Source organism: Convolutriloba macropyga, chromosome 8 (assembly GCF_964194025.1).
Source record: "Convolutriloba macropyga chromosome 8, txConMacr16.3, whole genome shotgun sequence".
Lineage (NCBI taxonomy): Eukaryota > Metazoa > Xenacoelomorpha > Acoela > Convolutidae > Convolutriloba > Convolutriloba macropyga.
Window position 1 is genome coordinate 31,532,182 of NC_134475.1, and position 14,601 is coordinate 31,546,782.

The 14,601-nt window shown below is 39.4% G+C and overlaps 1 protein-coding gene and 1 non-coding gene across 2 annotated transcripts; both read right to left on the minus strand.

The window, feature by feature from the left end:
• Positions 1 to 1,226: 1,226 nt before the first annotated feature.
• LOC142344083 (kallikrein-11-like) lies at positions 1,227 to 12,710 on the minus strand. Its single transcript, XM_075395566.1, has 3 exons — positions 12,540 to 12,710; positions 5,166 to 5,333; positions 1,227 to 1,340 (listed from the first exon to the last, which is right to left on the minus strand). The coding sequence occupies exons 1-3, from the start codon at positions 12,691 to 12,693 to the stop codon at positions 1,240 to 1,242; spliced, it is 423 nt and encodes a 140-aa protein (XP_075251681.1). The 5' UTR covers positions 12,694 to 12,710; the 3' UTR covers positions 1,227 to 1,239.
• Positions 6,274 to 6,346, minus strand: Trnar-acg (transfer RNA arginine (anticodon ACG)). The gene has a single exon. It is a non-coding gene; the product is annotated as a tRNA-Arg (tRNA).
• Positions 12,711 to 14,601: the final 1,891 nt, after the last annotated feature.

Here is a 14,601-nt window from a genome sequence, read left to right on the forward strand (position 1 = left end):
GGGGATCACTCCGAATAAAAGTGAATCACTCTTAAAGAGTGAAATGTAAATTTTGCTTTGATTTTTTGATTTTTTGTTTTTATTTTTGATTTTAATTGATTTTTTTATTGAATGTGAGCTAATATATAGTAGTGGATAAAACAAGGGATTCAACAAACAGTAAAATTTGGCCTGATTCGACATGCGCGATTAGCGTTAGGAGAAAGGGACAAATTTTACTGGTGGTTGAATCCCTTGTTTTATCCACTACTAAAAGCTGCTACAAAATTTGTTGGATAGTAAAGAAAATTTGGATCTATTCTGTTTCCCCCCCCCCCATACATAAATCTTGTATGACCCCCAGTAGCACGTGCTATTTTCTTACATAACAACATATAATTGGTAACTGGGGGTCATAAAAACACTGGGGGGGGGGGGCAAAACAGAATAGATCCAAAACTTTGAGTTGTAAAGACCACGACAGCCACAAAACAGCTATTTAAAAAAATTGTTGAAGGAAAAGAAAACATTTTCACATTTTCAGTTATCGATAAAAATTTTAATACTCCGCTCTTTCTGTCCATGAAAATTGTGGTATGAACAATACGTTAAAGGCGTAACTGAGAGAAAAATGATAACAATCAGTTTTCTTATAATCAACTAAGAGGCAATAACTCAATTTTTAACAGGGACATAAATATATTTCATCGAATAAGATCAACACATACAAGCAAAGCAACTTCCAAAAAATCATAAAGCAAATGAAGACACTGTGTGTAGGCAGTCGAGGTCTATTTGATTGTCTATGAAATTTACCATGAAATTTACAAACTGTGGGTTAATAAATATTACAAAATGAGCACAAACAATATGAAAATTAAACATAACCGACTAAACGTCGGAAGAATTGCTCCTGAACGACTAGAGGGAGCTCTAATCAATTGCAGCCTGCTTCAGTGGGGGGGGGGGGCTAAATGGGACTAAGAAGTTCTATAGTGGGCTTCAAATAACCACATTAGAGGTTAACATATACCACTATTAAGATTTAAAGTTAAAAAATGACACCAGTTTCGGCGCACTCTTCATTTGACTTTCAGTATTAAATTGCTCCAATTGAGTTCAGCTGCTTGAAATTGTGATTGAGAGAGAATTTTAGATCACGCGAAATGCAAAAAGTCAAGGGCGTAAAAGTCACTCGAAAAGTCAAAATTGTCAAGCGAAAATTTTGCATAAAAAAGACACACACGTTTACAATAATTGCTATGAACTACGTTCAAGAGCAATTAATAATTGAAATGATGTAATCCAAATGTGAATCGTTTCTGATTGGCTCGTTTTGTCATTGCCCCAGCTTGAATCTCCTGAAATACACACCGTGAAAAAGGCACGCGTTATTTTTTTGAGGGTGTTATCTTTTCGCAAAGCATGATATATGGTTAAAGTTTGACCAACGATGCAAAGGAGGCTTTTGTCTCCTTTTCTCCTGCATGGGAAGATTATTCAGTAATCTAATATGAGTTTTTTACGGGTAATTAGTTGTGTTGCCTAATGAGAAACATGACTAGACACAGCAATCAGCATAACCGACCAGCGTCGCGCTAATTGCTCTCAAACGACTGGCAATCGGATGGCTTTGTAAGTTGTTGTTGTTGTTGTTGTTATTTGCCTCAGTCCGATGTTGCGGTGTTGTCGTTGAGTGGGAGCGAGAGAAATTTAGCTGCTTCCACAGGTCTTGTCCAAAGTGACTTCACGGAGAGATTGGTGGGTTTCATCGGGCACTTAAAAAGATGTTGTGTTGTGTGTGGCTCTCGTTTACAGTCGGGGCACGTCTCAGACACATCATTGTTGATCCTAGCCGAGTAGGTCATGAGAAGCGGACTGAAACCAGAGCGGAGTTGCGCGAGTTGCCTTCTACTGCCTCTGGGGAGTGTTTTCTCACTGTCATGTATCTTCATGGGGGCAGCAGTGGCAAGTACCCTGGACGGCTCATAGTTGTTGATGGCGTCTTTGACTTCTGTTGTATGCATGTTCTTCAGAATCTTTCGGTATTCTTTGGATGTTATCTTGTCTTTATCTTCAGTTTCATCAAGGTATGGTTCGATATACCTGTTGTAACGGGTGTGCAATGATTCTTTTATGAGTCTGGGGGGGTTCGGCCTGGTTATAATGTGGTGGCCTGGGTGGGCTGGTAAATAACGGGAGAGTTGTTGTTGAACGCATAATAGCCTCGTGTGTCGCCTGACTTCGAGAATTTCGGTTTCTTGGTGCAGATGTTCCTGGCTGGACATTAAAACACAGCCGGTTGTTGTTCGCAAGGCCGCATTCTGGACTCGTTGTAAGTTGTTGATGTTGGTAGTGCTGGTGGTGGGACCCCACACTGGAGCTGCATAGTCTAGCAGAGGACGAACTGTTGCTTTGTATGTAATCAGAAGCGTCTCTTTAGACTGACCCCAGTTGGTTCCAGAAAGTGCTTTGAGCACGTTCAGTCGTTTGCGAGAGCGAGCACAGACGTCGTTAATGTGTGGGGTGAATGTTAGTCCAGTGTCAAATGTGACGCCTAGAATCTTGATTGTTTGAGAATGGGGAACTGGCTTGTCGTTGATTTTTACATTTGGGTTGATTTTGTACTGTTTCGGGTCCGTGGTAAATAGTGTGGAAGTGCATTTCTCAGCAGCGAGGTGGAGGTCGCGGCTATTGAAAAAATCTGCAAGGTTGGACAGGTAGGTGTTCAAAGGCCCAGTTGCTGATGGTAGGCAAGCTGTTGAGGTATACACCGTGAAGTCGTCTGCATATGATTTGATGTTGATATTGGCAGGCGGGGCCGGACCATCAGACACATAGAAGTTGAACAAAAGTGGTCCCAGCACCGAGCCTTGGGGGACCCCATTTCTAGTGATTCTGAAGCTGGAGATGGTGTTCCTGAAGCTTGTTTGTGCCTGTCTTCCCTGAAGGTAAGTTGAAAACCATCGGAGGAGGTAACCTGGTAGGCTGGTGTCTGCGGCACGTGAGAGCAGGATGTCATGGTTGACCATGTCAAATGCCTTGCTGAGGTCCAGCGCGACGAGGATAGTTCTCTTCGGTGGCTTTTTAGCGTTGAACCCGGCGGCAATGTCTTCGCTAATCTCGTTGAGAGCTGTGACCGTCGAATGTCTAGCTCTAAATCCGTGCTGGTGCGTTGTCGGTCTCAGATGCTCAACCATCCTGTCAGCAAGGAGCTTCTCGAGGAGTTTGCTGGCAGGGCAGAGCAGGGAGATAGGGCGATAAGACTTGGCACTTTTGACCGGTTTAGCGGGTTTGGGAAGATGGATGATGATACTTTTTTTCCACATTGAGGGGATCTGACTTTTGCTGATGCTAAGATTGAAAACTGCAGTGAGGTATGCTGTGGCGAAGGGTCCAATATGTTTGAGATGGAGGTTGCTCAGTTGATCAGGGCCCAAGGCTGTAAGTAGATGGCTAGGGCTTAGGGAGTCCAACTTTAGCTTAAATGAAGGGGGCGTAGGGTGAGCGTAGCGGTGGTGTGGGTCGAGCCCTCTGGGTTACGGGTGCAACGTTAAGCAGGGGTGGAGGGGTGAGGGGGGTTGATGTGTGTGTGTGTGTGTGTGGGTGCGTGTGTGTGCGTGTGTGTGTGTGTGTGTGTGTGTGTGTGTGTGTGTGTGTGTGTGTGTGGGTGGGTGCGTGTGTGGGGGGGTGGCAGTGCATGATATGGGGGCAGGGGTGGGGGGCTTATGTGGGCAGGGGGGAGGGGGGTTTGGTGAAGTGGGGGAGGGGGATGTGAATTGTGGGGGTCAAACTCCAAGAACCGCCACCACAATAGAAATTTATATCTCCAAAACAGTTTCATTGATTTGCATCCTTAAATCCTTAAAGTCTAGTAGGCTGAAAGGCTCTAAGAGCCCTTAATGCACTCCGGACGCTACCTGTTATCCCGTTGGTTTTTGAGGACGATAAGTGGTATCTTTTCCGTTTGTGCCCCCCCCCCCCTCAGTACGTTATGCGCCCCCCAGTTACAGAACACGTGCCATTAAATAGTAAATCATCCTGTCAAAATATGGCACGTGCGTCTGGAGGTGCAAATATTATGTACCCACTAAGCTGGGGGGGGGGCACAAACGGAAAAGATCCAAAAAATGTAAAAAATTATTCCGCAGGACTAATATAATTGCTGAAAACATTGTTTAAGAGCAATTAATCAACTTAAGCGACCAAAGTCGGGCCAATTGCTCTCAAACGACACGCCAGCTGTTTGCTTCGGTAGTAGCCAGCTGAGGCTTTGGGATGTTAGCATTAGAGGGGGGGGGGGGGGTGGGTGAGTAGAGTGAGGGTCTCGTACGTTTGGGAAACCTCCTTGGGGATGGATGGGCTGAACTGGAGGAGGCAGGTGAAGGAGAGTGAACGGGGAGAATGGAGAAGAGGGTGGGGGTTCATAGTCTAAGAATTGCAATTCACACCTTGAATTTGTGCCTCCTCAATAGTTTCATTGAACCGTACATTTAGAGATCATTAAGGCGTCAGGCTCTAAGAGAGCTGCTCAGCCACTTAATGCACTTCGGGCTTTACCTCTTTGTCGCGTTAGAAAAAAGTTAGTTAAAAGCGTCAGACAAAAAATTGGTCAGCTGAAGAGATAGAACTTCGTCTTAGAGCAATTTAAAAAACCGACGAACATGGGCGAATAACTCGCAAACAGGTGACGAGTATCTAGCATCTTAATTCAGGGGCGGGTGTGTGTGTGTGTGTGTGTGTGTGTGTGGAGGGGGGGGGGGGGGTGGGGGCTTCGAGAGTGCAGGGCTACGGGTGGAATGATGAGGAGGAGGTTGTATGAGGGAGCTGCTGTTGGGATTGTGGGGGGGGGGGGCAAACTCCAAAGAACCGCTGGATCTTTTCGTGTTTGCACCTAGTACGTTGGTTCCTTCTGCACTCCCCTCTCCCCAAGGGCCGTGGCGTCGCCACAAAGACTCGCAAATACGAAAGCGGAAATAGTTTTGCATCTATTGAAGTTAATTTACATAAACTCACTAATACAAACTGGGGGGGGGGGGGGGGAGGGGTGGGGGGCTATAATGGGAAATACCAGTAAAATTTTGCCATAAAAAAAACAGATTTCACCATTCGTTCTACATAGTTTTTCATTAATGTTTGGGTCGGTAAGTGTGGTATTGCTCAAAGAAATGACCCAAAGATCAAACCTGTCCTTCTGGTAGACAGACCACCCGTCCAGTTCTTCTCATTTGCCATCTGGGATTGGATGAAATCAAGTATGACAGGATGAGACACCATGACGTAAGCACCTGGCTGTTGTCCACAATCCGGGGGCTCAGGTCCGAAAGAAACGATACCGCAGAGATAGACTGAACCTAAAAAAATTGTTTAAAACAATTTTGTTACAATTGAAATTTAGCATATATCTTTTTCTTTAACGCAAGCATAGGATTTGAAGCTATCAACATCATTCGAAGACATGAAATTATTTTGGTCTATTTTTTGACATAGCCAAAAGTGATATGATCAGACTATGCCAAAAGTAAAAAATAATAGAGAATTAAAGATTATTGGGATCTATTCTGTTTCGCCCCTCCCCAGTGTTTTTTATGACCCCCAGTTACAAATTATATGTTGTTATATAGCACGTTACTATGTAAGAAAATAGCACGTGCGCCTGGGGGTCATAAAAATTCAAGCTCACTAAGCTTGGGGGGGGGGACAGAATAGATCCGATTATTGCAATGTTTTTTTTTTCTCGAATCAATGATAAAATTTTGACTTTAACTCTAATAAAACTAGTTGAAGATGATGTAGGCAAAAGAGGGCAAAAGAGCAAAAGAGCAAAGTCAAGGGCAAAAGAGCGAAGTCAAGATTTCCAAAAAACAATTAAGCAAGACCGGTGAAAGCTTTTGGCCAAGAAGCCCGCTACTTTTCAACATAATCAACAAACATCCCAATCTTTCATATCCAGCTGAACAAAAATCACAAGTCATTGCGACACCTATTGGCAATACTTCCTCGGCGAATATGGCAAAAACAACACAAGCAGCTGGAGAATTCTATGGTTGTGCAAAAATTATAACCCAATATCAAAAGTAACTCTTTTATAGGGTCTTTCCCATTATAGCCCCCCCCCCATGAAAATATAGCCCCCCCCACATTATGGTATATCTATCATGATTGGGGGTGGGGGCTATAGGATGTGACCACTAAGCTGGGGGGGGGGGGGGGGGGCTATAATGGGCAGTACCCATGCACTAAAGTGCTACATCTTAAACAACTACTAAAACTCAGAAGTAAAATTTTCTGGCACGAGCCTGGCAGGATTCGAACCTGCAATCTCCTGATTCGTAGTCAGACGCGTTATCCGTTGCGCCACAGGCCCATAATGGACAATTTCAACCAACCATGAGCAATTCCTCACAGCAAAATTTAAACCTAATTGACTTTACCGCATCCACCGCCAATATTGCACATTTTTTGTGGTGAATGGAGACTGTACGTCTATGCAAAGGTACCCTGGTTTAGGCCTCAACTTATAGACCATGCTCGACCAATAGTGGTGTGAAAAGACCATGCTGGACTCGTTCAGCCCATGAAAAGACTTTAACTGCACCTAATCGTTCAGCTAGACTTTTGTCCTGACCAAACTTTTTCTTGCTGGACTTTAGCTCGACGTATAAATGATCATGCTGGACCCAAAAATTTACATTTGCTCTGAAAATTTGCTCCTGTTCATAACGTTGTCAACCGGTTTTACAGTTCAAGTTTTTCAATTTTTCTCATTTTTTTCTCGAAAAACGAACTCCGCTATTATAAATTTTTGAAAACAAAGAACAATTTTATAATCATATGAACTGAATCACAACACCTTAAACTTATTGCTGATGAAATGTTGATTGTTAGAGCTTTGTTTACTAGTTGAATTCACCCGAACAAATTCGCTATATTTGTTAACTGCTTAAACTAATTTATCTTAAGAATTGAAAATTTCGAATAATTTTTTGGCAAAATTCTACCTGTTTTTCGAAATTGGACTGCCGGTTGCAACGCTAGTTTGGTGTTGCTGGTAGGTGTTAAACATCTACAAAAAGAATTACAGAAAAGTTAACTGTTATGAATCCCACAAAATGCGATCCTCGACTCAGTAAAAGACTATGCGCGACCTATTAAAAGACCATGCTCGAATTTAGATTGCTGTGAAACAATCTTATCTGGACCCATGAAAAAACTTTACCTCGACTTCAATTAGGGGCTTTACCGTGTCTTTATAGTCAATATTAGACCTCCTACTAGAATTATAAAGTCTTCTCATAAGTCGAGGTCTAAACTTGGGTAGAGCTTAAACGTTTTTTAGAGAACGACAAAGATAAATTATTTGCCAGTTTGAATTATAGAAGTTTTAGTGCCATCCCCATTTCTATATTTATGTAATGAGTTTAAATCCAATGAAAAGTTTCCAGTAAATGAAAAAGAAAAAAAGCGAGGCAGATGCAAAAGGGGGAACATAACGCGCATAAAAGTAACCAAATTTTTCGTCCTTGGTCGAAATCCTTCGAAAAATAGATACATAAAATGAGTGAAAATAGGAAACAAGCTATGTATGTTTTTTCCTAGGTGACAAGTCTGGTAGCAAAAATTCACTCATTTTAGAGTTCCGTTTATCGCATTAAATACATTTCTAATTCGCAATTGAGCCTAAAAAACGCGTGCTTTTGAGCATGCAAAAAATTCAAGCTTTAAATTGGAATGCAATAATGATTTGCAGCTTTTAAAATTGAGCATTCAAAAGTTATTTAAAGTTTTTGAAGTGATTTAGATGTAGAATTAATGACACGGCAAAATATATTTGTTTTGTTTTGTGGTTGCTGTTGTTTAGTGAACGGAGACCTCCGGACATGCAGTCAAATATTAGCAGGACAGAACCTCTGGGTTATTCTAAAGGGAATCACAACTCATAAGCAGAAAAAGAACTTTTAAAACTTTTTTATTAAAATTTTAATACTTGCCTTTCAATTAAAATTGCCATTTTAATGTTTATATTGAATTGTTTATGTTTATAAACTGGCAATAACAAATTGCAACAGTACAAGTCCGCTTTTGAGTTTAATAGTCCCGCGTTTTTTATTTGGAGAGAGAGAGAGAGAGAGAGAGCAAAATGGAGGAATTTTTAAGAAAAAATAAACACCTACAAATCTGTAAATGGACGTAACAAAATGTTGATTCAAAAATTAATAAAAAACTTCAAATCTGTACAAAAACACAAAAAGTTGTCGTGGAAGGAGTGACTTTTCCGAACTAAATGAACATCTAAAACAGACGCAGAATTATTTAGGGTTCTTTCAGAAAAATTTATTAGACACCTGTAAATCTCTAAATAGACAAAAAAAAAGTTGACTCAATTTCAGTTTAACAATTTCATTTGCTGGATTCAATCGGAAATATCTACTTAAGTCAAGTTTTGCAAGAAAAAAAACAGTAATCAATTCACATGGTTTTTTTTATTGAAATTTCCCTCCCTGCAACTTTATCTTGTTATGGACGATCAAAAGGAGTTGAGAAATTGTTAAAGGGAAACCTTTGTTTTAGAGATGGAAAACTCTACCTACAGGCCAGGTCTACATGCAGAAGACACAATGACAATGGTACCCGACCTGGGTCTTTCCCATTGGAGCCCCCACCTTAGAGGTCAATTAACCTATAGCCCTCAATCAAGGAACTTATACTAGGGGGGGGGGGATAATTTCATGGAGGGGCTGTAATTGGAAATACCTCTCGATCTGACTTGAATTTTAGCGATTACCAGTGCAGAGATGTAGCTCTTCCCGGAGCGCAAACAAACAAATTTTTTATATTCCCCACTCGCTTGCAGCTTTGTTAGCATATATGGGCATATAACTTTAACGCCCCAGGTGCACATAATATTTTAAAAAGTTTTGTTGGTTTTAGGTTAGAATCCACTGTACCACTGTGTCCGGGCTAAAATAACTGACTTTTTTCCAAAAATTGCCAACAAAAGAAAAAATATTAGGTGATATCCACCCCGTTTCCCGACCTACAACTGAAAACAAATTGAAATTTTAAATAATTTTGAGCCCAATTTGGTAATTTATTAAACTGCAAACCACCCAGTGCAACGTTTCCCGGTAAAAATGGAATTTTCCCGGTAATTTTCCTGTTAAATTTGCCTGATTTACCGGCTTGAAAATTACCAGGAATCGCACCGGGATTAACATTTAATGATAACTTACGGTAAACTCTCGACATCGTTACCGGGATTACCACGAAAGTTGTCAGGAAATTACCAGGAAATTCGGCCATCATTTCGGGAAATTACCAGGACAACAAGGTGATTACTGGAAAGTTGATGAGAAGGTGATTACCAGGATAAGCGGGGAAACTTTTCAGGAAAATACCAGGATACGCGGAGAAACCTTCCAGGAAATTACCAGGATAAGAGGGGAAATCTTTCAAGAAATTACCAGGATACGCGAAGAAAGCTTCCAGGAAATTATCAGGATAAGCGGAGAAATCTTTCAAGAAATTACCAGGATACGCGAAGAAAGCTTCCAGGAAATTATCAGAATAAGCAGGGTAACCATGCACGAAATTCCAGGATAAGCGGGGAAACTTTTGCAGGAAATTACCAGGATACGCGAGGAAACCTTCCAGGAAATTATTAGGATAAGCGGTGAGACCTTCTAGGAAATTCCGGGACAGGGCGGGAAATTTGCCAGAAAATTACTAGGATACGCAGCGAAACCTGGCAGGATATGGCAATATGTATTTTTCCCTGTCACTCTTGGTAATAATTTCATGACAGGAAAATGGAATTTTTAGCAGGAAATACCAGGAATAGTAGTTTTCCAGGTTTTCTCGCCAGGATTTACCCGCACATTCGCCCCACTGGGCACATATAATCAATTAATTGCTATCACTTCAAAAAGCTTCAAACCACTTTTACATGCTCAAAAAAGCTCATTAAATTGCTCTTAATTGCGGGTTATAGATGCATTTGGTGCAAAGATCAGGAACTTTCTGCGAGAAAATTTATTTACGTTGCGTCCGCTGAAGAGATACATAAGTCGAGCAGATTCGTGATAAATAACGCGCTAAATATAAGATAAACATCTTGTATCTCATTTTCGCGGTTAAATTTGGACAATTTTGCAACCACGGGTTGCGTAATTTCCTTCAATTTTGCCTTTTCTTGCTAAAGTTTTTATTTTTGCAATGTTGTTGCTTTTTCAATGAATTAACATAGGAAAACGAACAAGAGATACACAGATCAGGCAAATATGCCCATGAAAATTTGGGTATATCTCTGCGGCGTTATGAAGGAAAAAGTATAAAAAGCCAACAAAAAAGGACAGACAGCTAGAGAAAACTAAAGGGATTGCGGAAAAATTGTTTTTGGAAAAGTAATTCATTTCTTATTTCCACAAAACCACAAAAACTTATTTTACATTTTTTTTGAAAAAGAAACAGGTTATGAACATTCAGGCAACTCTCTTTGATTACCAGGATAAACTCAAGTGTGTTCTATATAGCAAAAATAGTGTTTTCATTAGATGTTTTTTTCTCTCACAGAAAACACCAATACTACAACCAAAATCCATACATGCGATCAAAACTTTGAAGATTAACGATAGATTGAAAGATTGAAGCCTAAAACTAGATACAAAAATTTGAGATAAGAGATGTAAAAAATCCACCAAGAAATAACGTGCCTACATCCCATGGAATCACATAGCCCCAATTAGGATTGAAAGAACGGAAAAATGGCCAAAATTGATTAAAATCTAAAAAAATATTTTCAAGGTGCGGACTATTTTGATTTCGTTTTGCTGATAGACATGCTCCTTTTTCTTAATGAGAGGACAGAAGTGTTAGTATTAAAACTAATAAGCATTGAAGATGGAAGCTAACAACTTATAAGAACAAATTTCAGGTAGCGTGCATGTAAAATTGGGCTATAAGTGTGCATCTGTTTCTTATTTTATTTTCAAGTTCGATACAAATCCTGTTCAGTTTAATCGCTTTGCTGAGAAACTGCAGTTTCAATGCATTTTGAGGATAATGAATTTTTTTTTAATCTGCAAACATGTAAATTAAACTAACCACTTGGTTAATGTTACATGTTAGAAATTTATTAATCAAACATTTTTTTTTCTAATTCAAAGTCAAAAAGAGGAAAGATGTCGAAAAAGTGGCAAAATGAGGTAAAACGATATAATTGTTTATTCTACGAAGCATAAAAACAACAAAATGAGATCGCAAAAGTAGTCTGCTGAGAAGATAAGTGTTGCTATTACCAATTCGCATATTATATTACATCTTTGACTTATGAAAACAGCTTAAAAATTTGTGCGAGAGAGGATAGGTGTTAGATATTAAAAACATACTGTTTTTGCATACTGTGAAACTCTAGATTGTGAACCATTGTTTTTAACTCGACTGAATTGATTTCCGGCTAGACATGTCAGCGTTGTTTCAGCACAATTTTGAAACAGAAGCGCCGAATGCCTCTAAGAAATGCACCAAAAGACGTTGAATTTTTGACAATGCTCTCAACCTTTAAATTTTTACTACATAAGTTTTAGCTCCTTTTTGGTACAAAGTATTTTCTTACAAAGTGTCAGCTTATCCGTCTCAAATTTTCGGCGCCTTTCAGCGCATTTCTTCTAAAGGTTCAGCGCATTATTATGTGTAATTTTTGCGGTCACGGTTTTCTTTGAACTTTTATCAAATTTCAGCGGATGTCTTACATAATTTCCGAAACATTTTTTTGACCCAGGTTTTAATAATTTTAGCTTGACCTTGGGGTACAACTGGACTATAGTTTGACCCAAAATATCATGCTCGAGTTATGCTAGATTCAATTTCAAAATACGTTAGACTTTAGCTCGACCCACCTTTGACGTTGAACTTTTGCTAAAATTCTATTTTTTTGCCCATGAAAATATAATCCGCAAATGCCACTGAAATGTTTGATCCAAAATGCCAATGAAAACACATTTGCTTGGCCCATGAAAAGATCTTTCCTCATTTTTAGTACGTCTTACTCGATTGTACTCAACTTTCGCAGCCAACCCCCACCAGAATAATTGAGTCGTTTTATAAATCGAGGTCTAAATTGGGGCTGTATTTCCCAGTTTGAGTTTCAGTCTGGAAATGACCTCTGATCAGACCGTTCAAGACCAAAGTAACAACTGATCAGACCATCCCAGAACAAAGTGTCCTCTGATCAGACTAAAGTGCACTCGAAACACCGTGTGCTATCGGAGTGTGCTCAAAATTGTCTCTGATCAGACCCTCCCAGAAGGAAATGACCGCTGATCAGACCGAAATCAGACCATTGTCCAGATTTTTAGGCGATCATGACCTGGGCCAAATCGAGACCGTTTTGCGGACGATTGTGCGCTTGAAACGACCTCAGATCAGACGATCCCCAGACCAAAAATGCCATTGATCAGACCATCTTCCATCTTCTGCACATTGTCCAGAGAAAATCCAGACCCCTGTCCAGATAATTGTGCGCATGAAATGACCTCTGATCACACCGATAGCATCTTTACCGTTTTTTCTTCGACACTCCAATGCACTGCCCGAGTCTCCCTCACAGGCGTCTTTCTTCAACAAAGGCGTGTCTGAGTTGCCGATTCCTCCTGCGTAGAAGCTCAATGACTTTTTGCCCTCTGTCACCACACTGTCTGGTGTCGTCACGTACATTTTATCCCACACAGATTTGTCCGCCACTTTGACCTCCACGCTCTGCAATTTCAATCAACTCAAGGCAGAGTCATTAATTTTACCTAATAAATTTTAAGAACGATTGTCAACACTCCAATTCCAGCACATGCTTGAATATATGCAGCGTTAGAATAGTCCTCGGAAACTTAATAATCAGGTTTTAAAGCAGAATTGAGAGCAGATCTTGCGTTGGTCACCACGAGAACCATTTGTATGTTCCAGGTGCACAAAAATTTTAGTAGTTACGTTGACAAAATAAAGAAAATGCTCACCTGGTTGGAATATAAAAGAGGAAAAACTTTTATACTTTTGCATATTTTTCAGAAATCGTTGAATTTTTCTATTAAGATCTGTTCACACTTTTTTCGATTTTTTCATGTCAATGAGCAGTCAGATTAGAGTGGTGATTTAGTGACGCTTGAGCAGTGAAGGGAGCTAAAAAACGAGTATGTATCAAGCGTGATTACAGTGGACAGAGAAACTGATGTTTGAATGAAAATATTTCTTTCACTAGCAGTAATTTGATTTTTTATTTTCTGTGTTTTTTCACTTTATTGATTTGTGCCCGTATTTGGTGTTATTTTTGTTCTGTTATTGCCTAATATTATTGATATAACAGTTCTAATCTGCTTCTAATGAGGCATAAGAGGACAACATGAATAGTTTGAGTATATAGCAGTGTTTCGGTGACTTCGCAACTTTGTTTTTTCAAATTTGTTTTTGATTTGAGCGTTTTGCTCGTATGTTTTGCATTTTTGGTGTCGTAAAAGCTGATCTCATTATTTATTGATTCAATTGGCTCTGTAAAAGGGTGATATTAAGTTTATGTATTGTCTCCAGTTAATAGTAGCTTTTGTTAATGACTCTGAATTTATGTGTTGTCATAAAATGTTAATTGAGTTTTTAGTTCTCCATGTATTTTTCTGTTTTTCTGTTATCTTGTTACATAGTCTGAATAATGAAAGGTGTCATCAGTTGCTAATGTGGCTCAAATTAACATAAGCATGGTTTTAGAGTTTGCATCTATACGACCTCCCAGCTATTTAAATACAAAAAATTTCATTAAGGTGCTTTTTGTAATTTTGATGACAGTCATCATAATTTGATTGTAAGGCTTAAAAATGGAATCTGATTGTTGGTATTGCTTTTGTTGTGGTCTCGCCGCTTAGTCTCAATAATAAAAGGTCTCATCGGTCTTCTACTGCGGCTCAATTTTGTTGTAAAAATCTTCAGGTTTAAACTAATACTTCTTCTCGACTTAGACATCATTTAAACAACCATTTTAGAGTTTATTCCTGAAATTGGCTCCACTTTTTAATTTGCTCCGTTTTTCTACTAATCGAGCCGGTGAATGATCGAGCCGGTCTTATGTTCTCTAAAGTTGTATGGTTTATGCTTTAGGTAAAGAGTGTTGTATAATATGTGGTTTTTAACCCTGACGCTACTAAATTTTATTTTAATTAATATAATCTAAATAGTAATATATAATATTAATCTGTTTTGATCATGCTATAACCTGGTCTTCTAATTATATATACGCTTTTAGGCAACAGAAGAACCTTCGAAAGCACTTTTGGAACCCATTTATTCCTAAAATGTATTCGGAAAACAAAATCTTCAAATGTTTAGAATTGTTTGAGAGTTAAAATAGACCCTAAGTTAGATTTAGAATTTTCTGAACAGCACAATTACTGAGCTGACAGGATGTTATTTTTTCATGGATCTTTTACACCGTGTGAACTGATTGCTACCAAACTTTTGAATGCAATATTTCAACGGAACGTGTTTTGGATATTGTATGCTAATCGTGCGCCAATTTGCTTCCCTAGTAATCAAAGAATTCAAAATCTTGCGGGAAGTCTTGAATATAATGATGCATAATTCTTC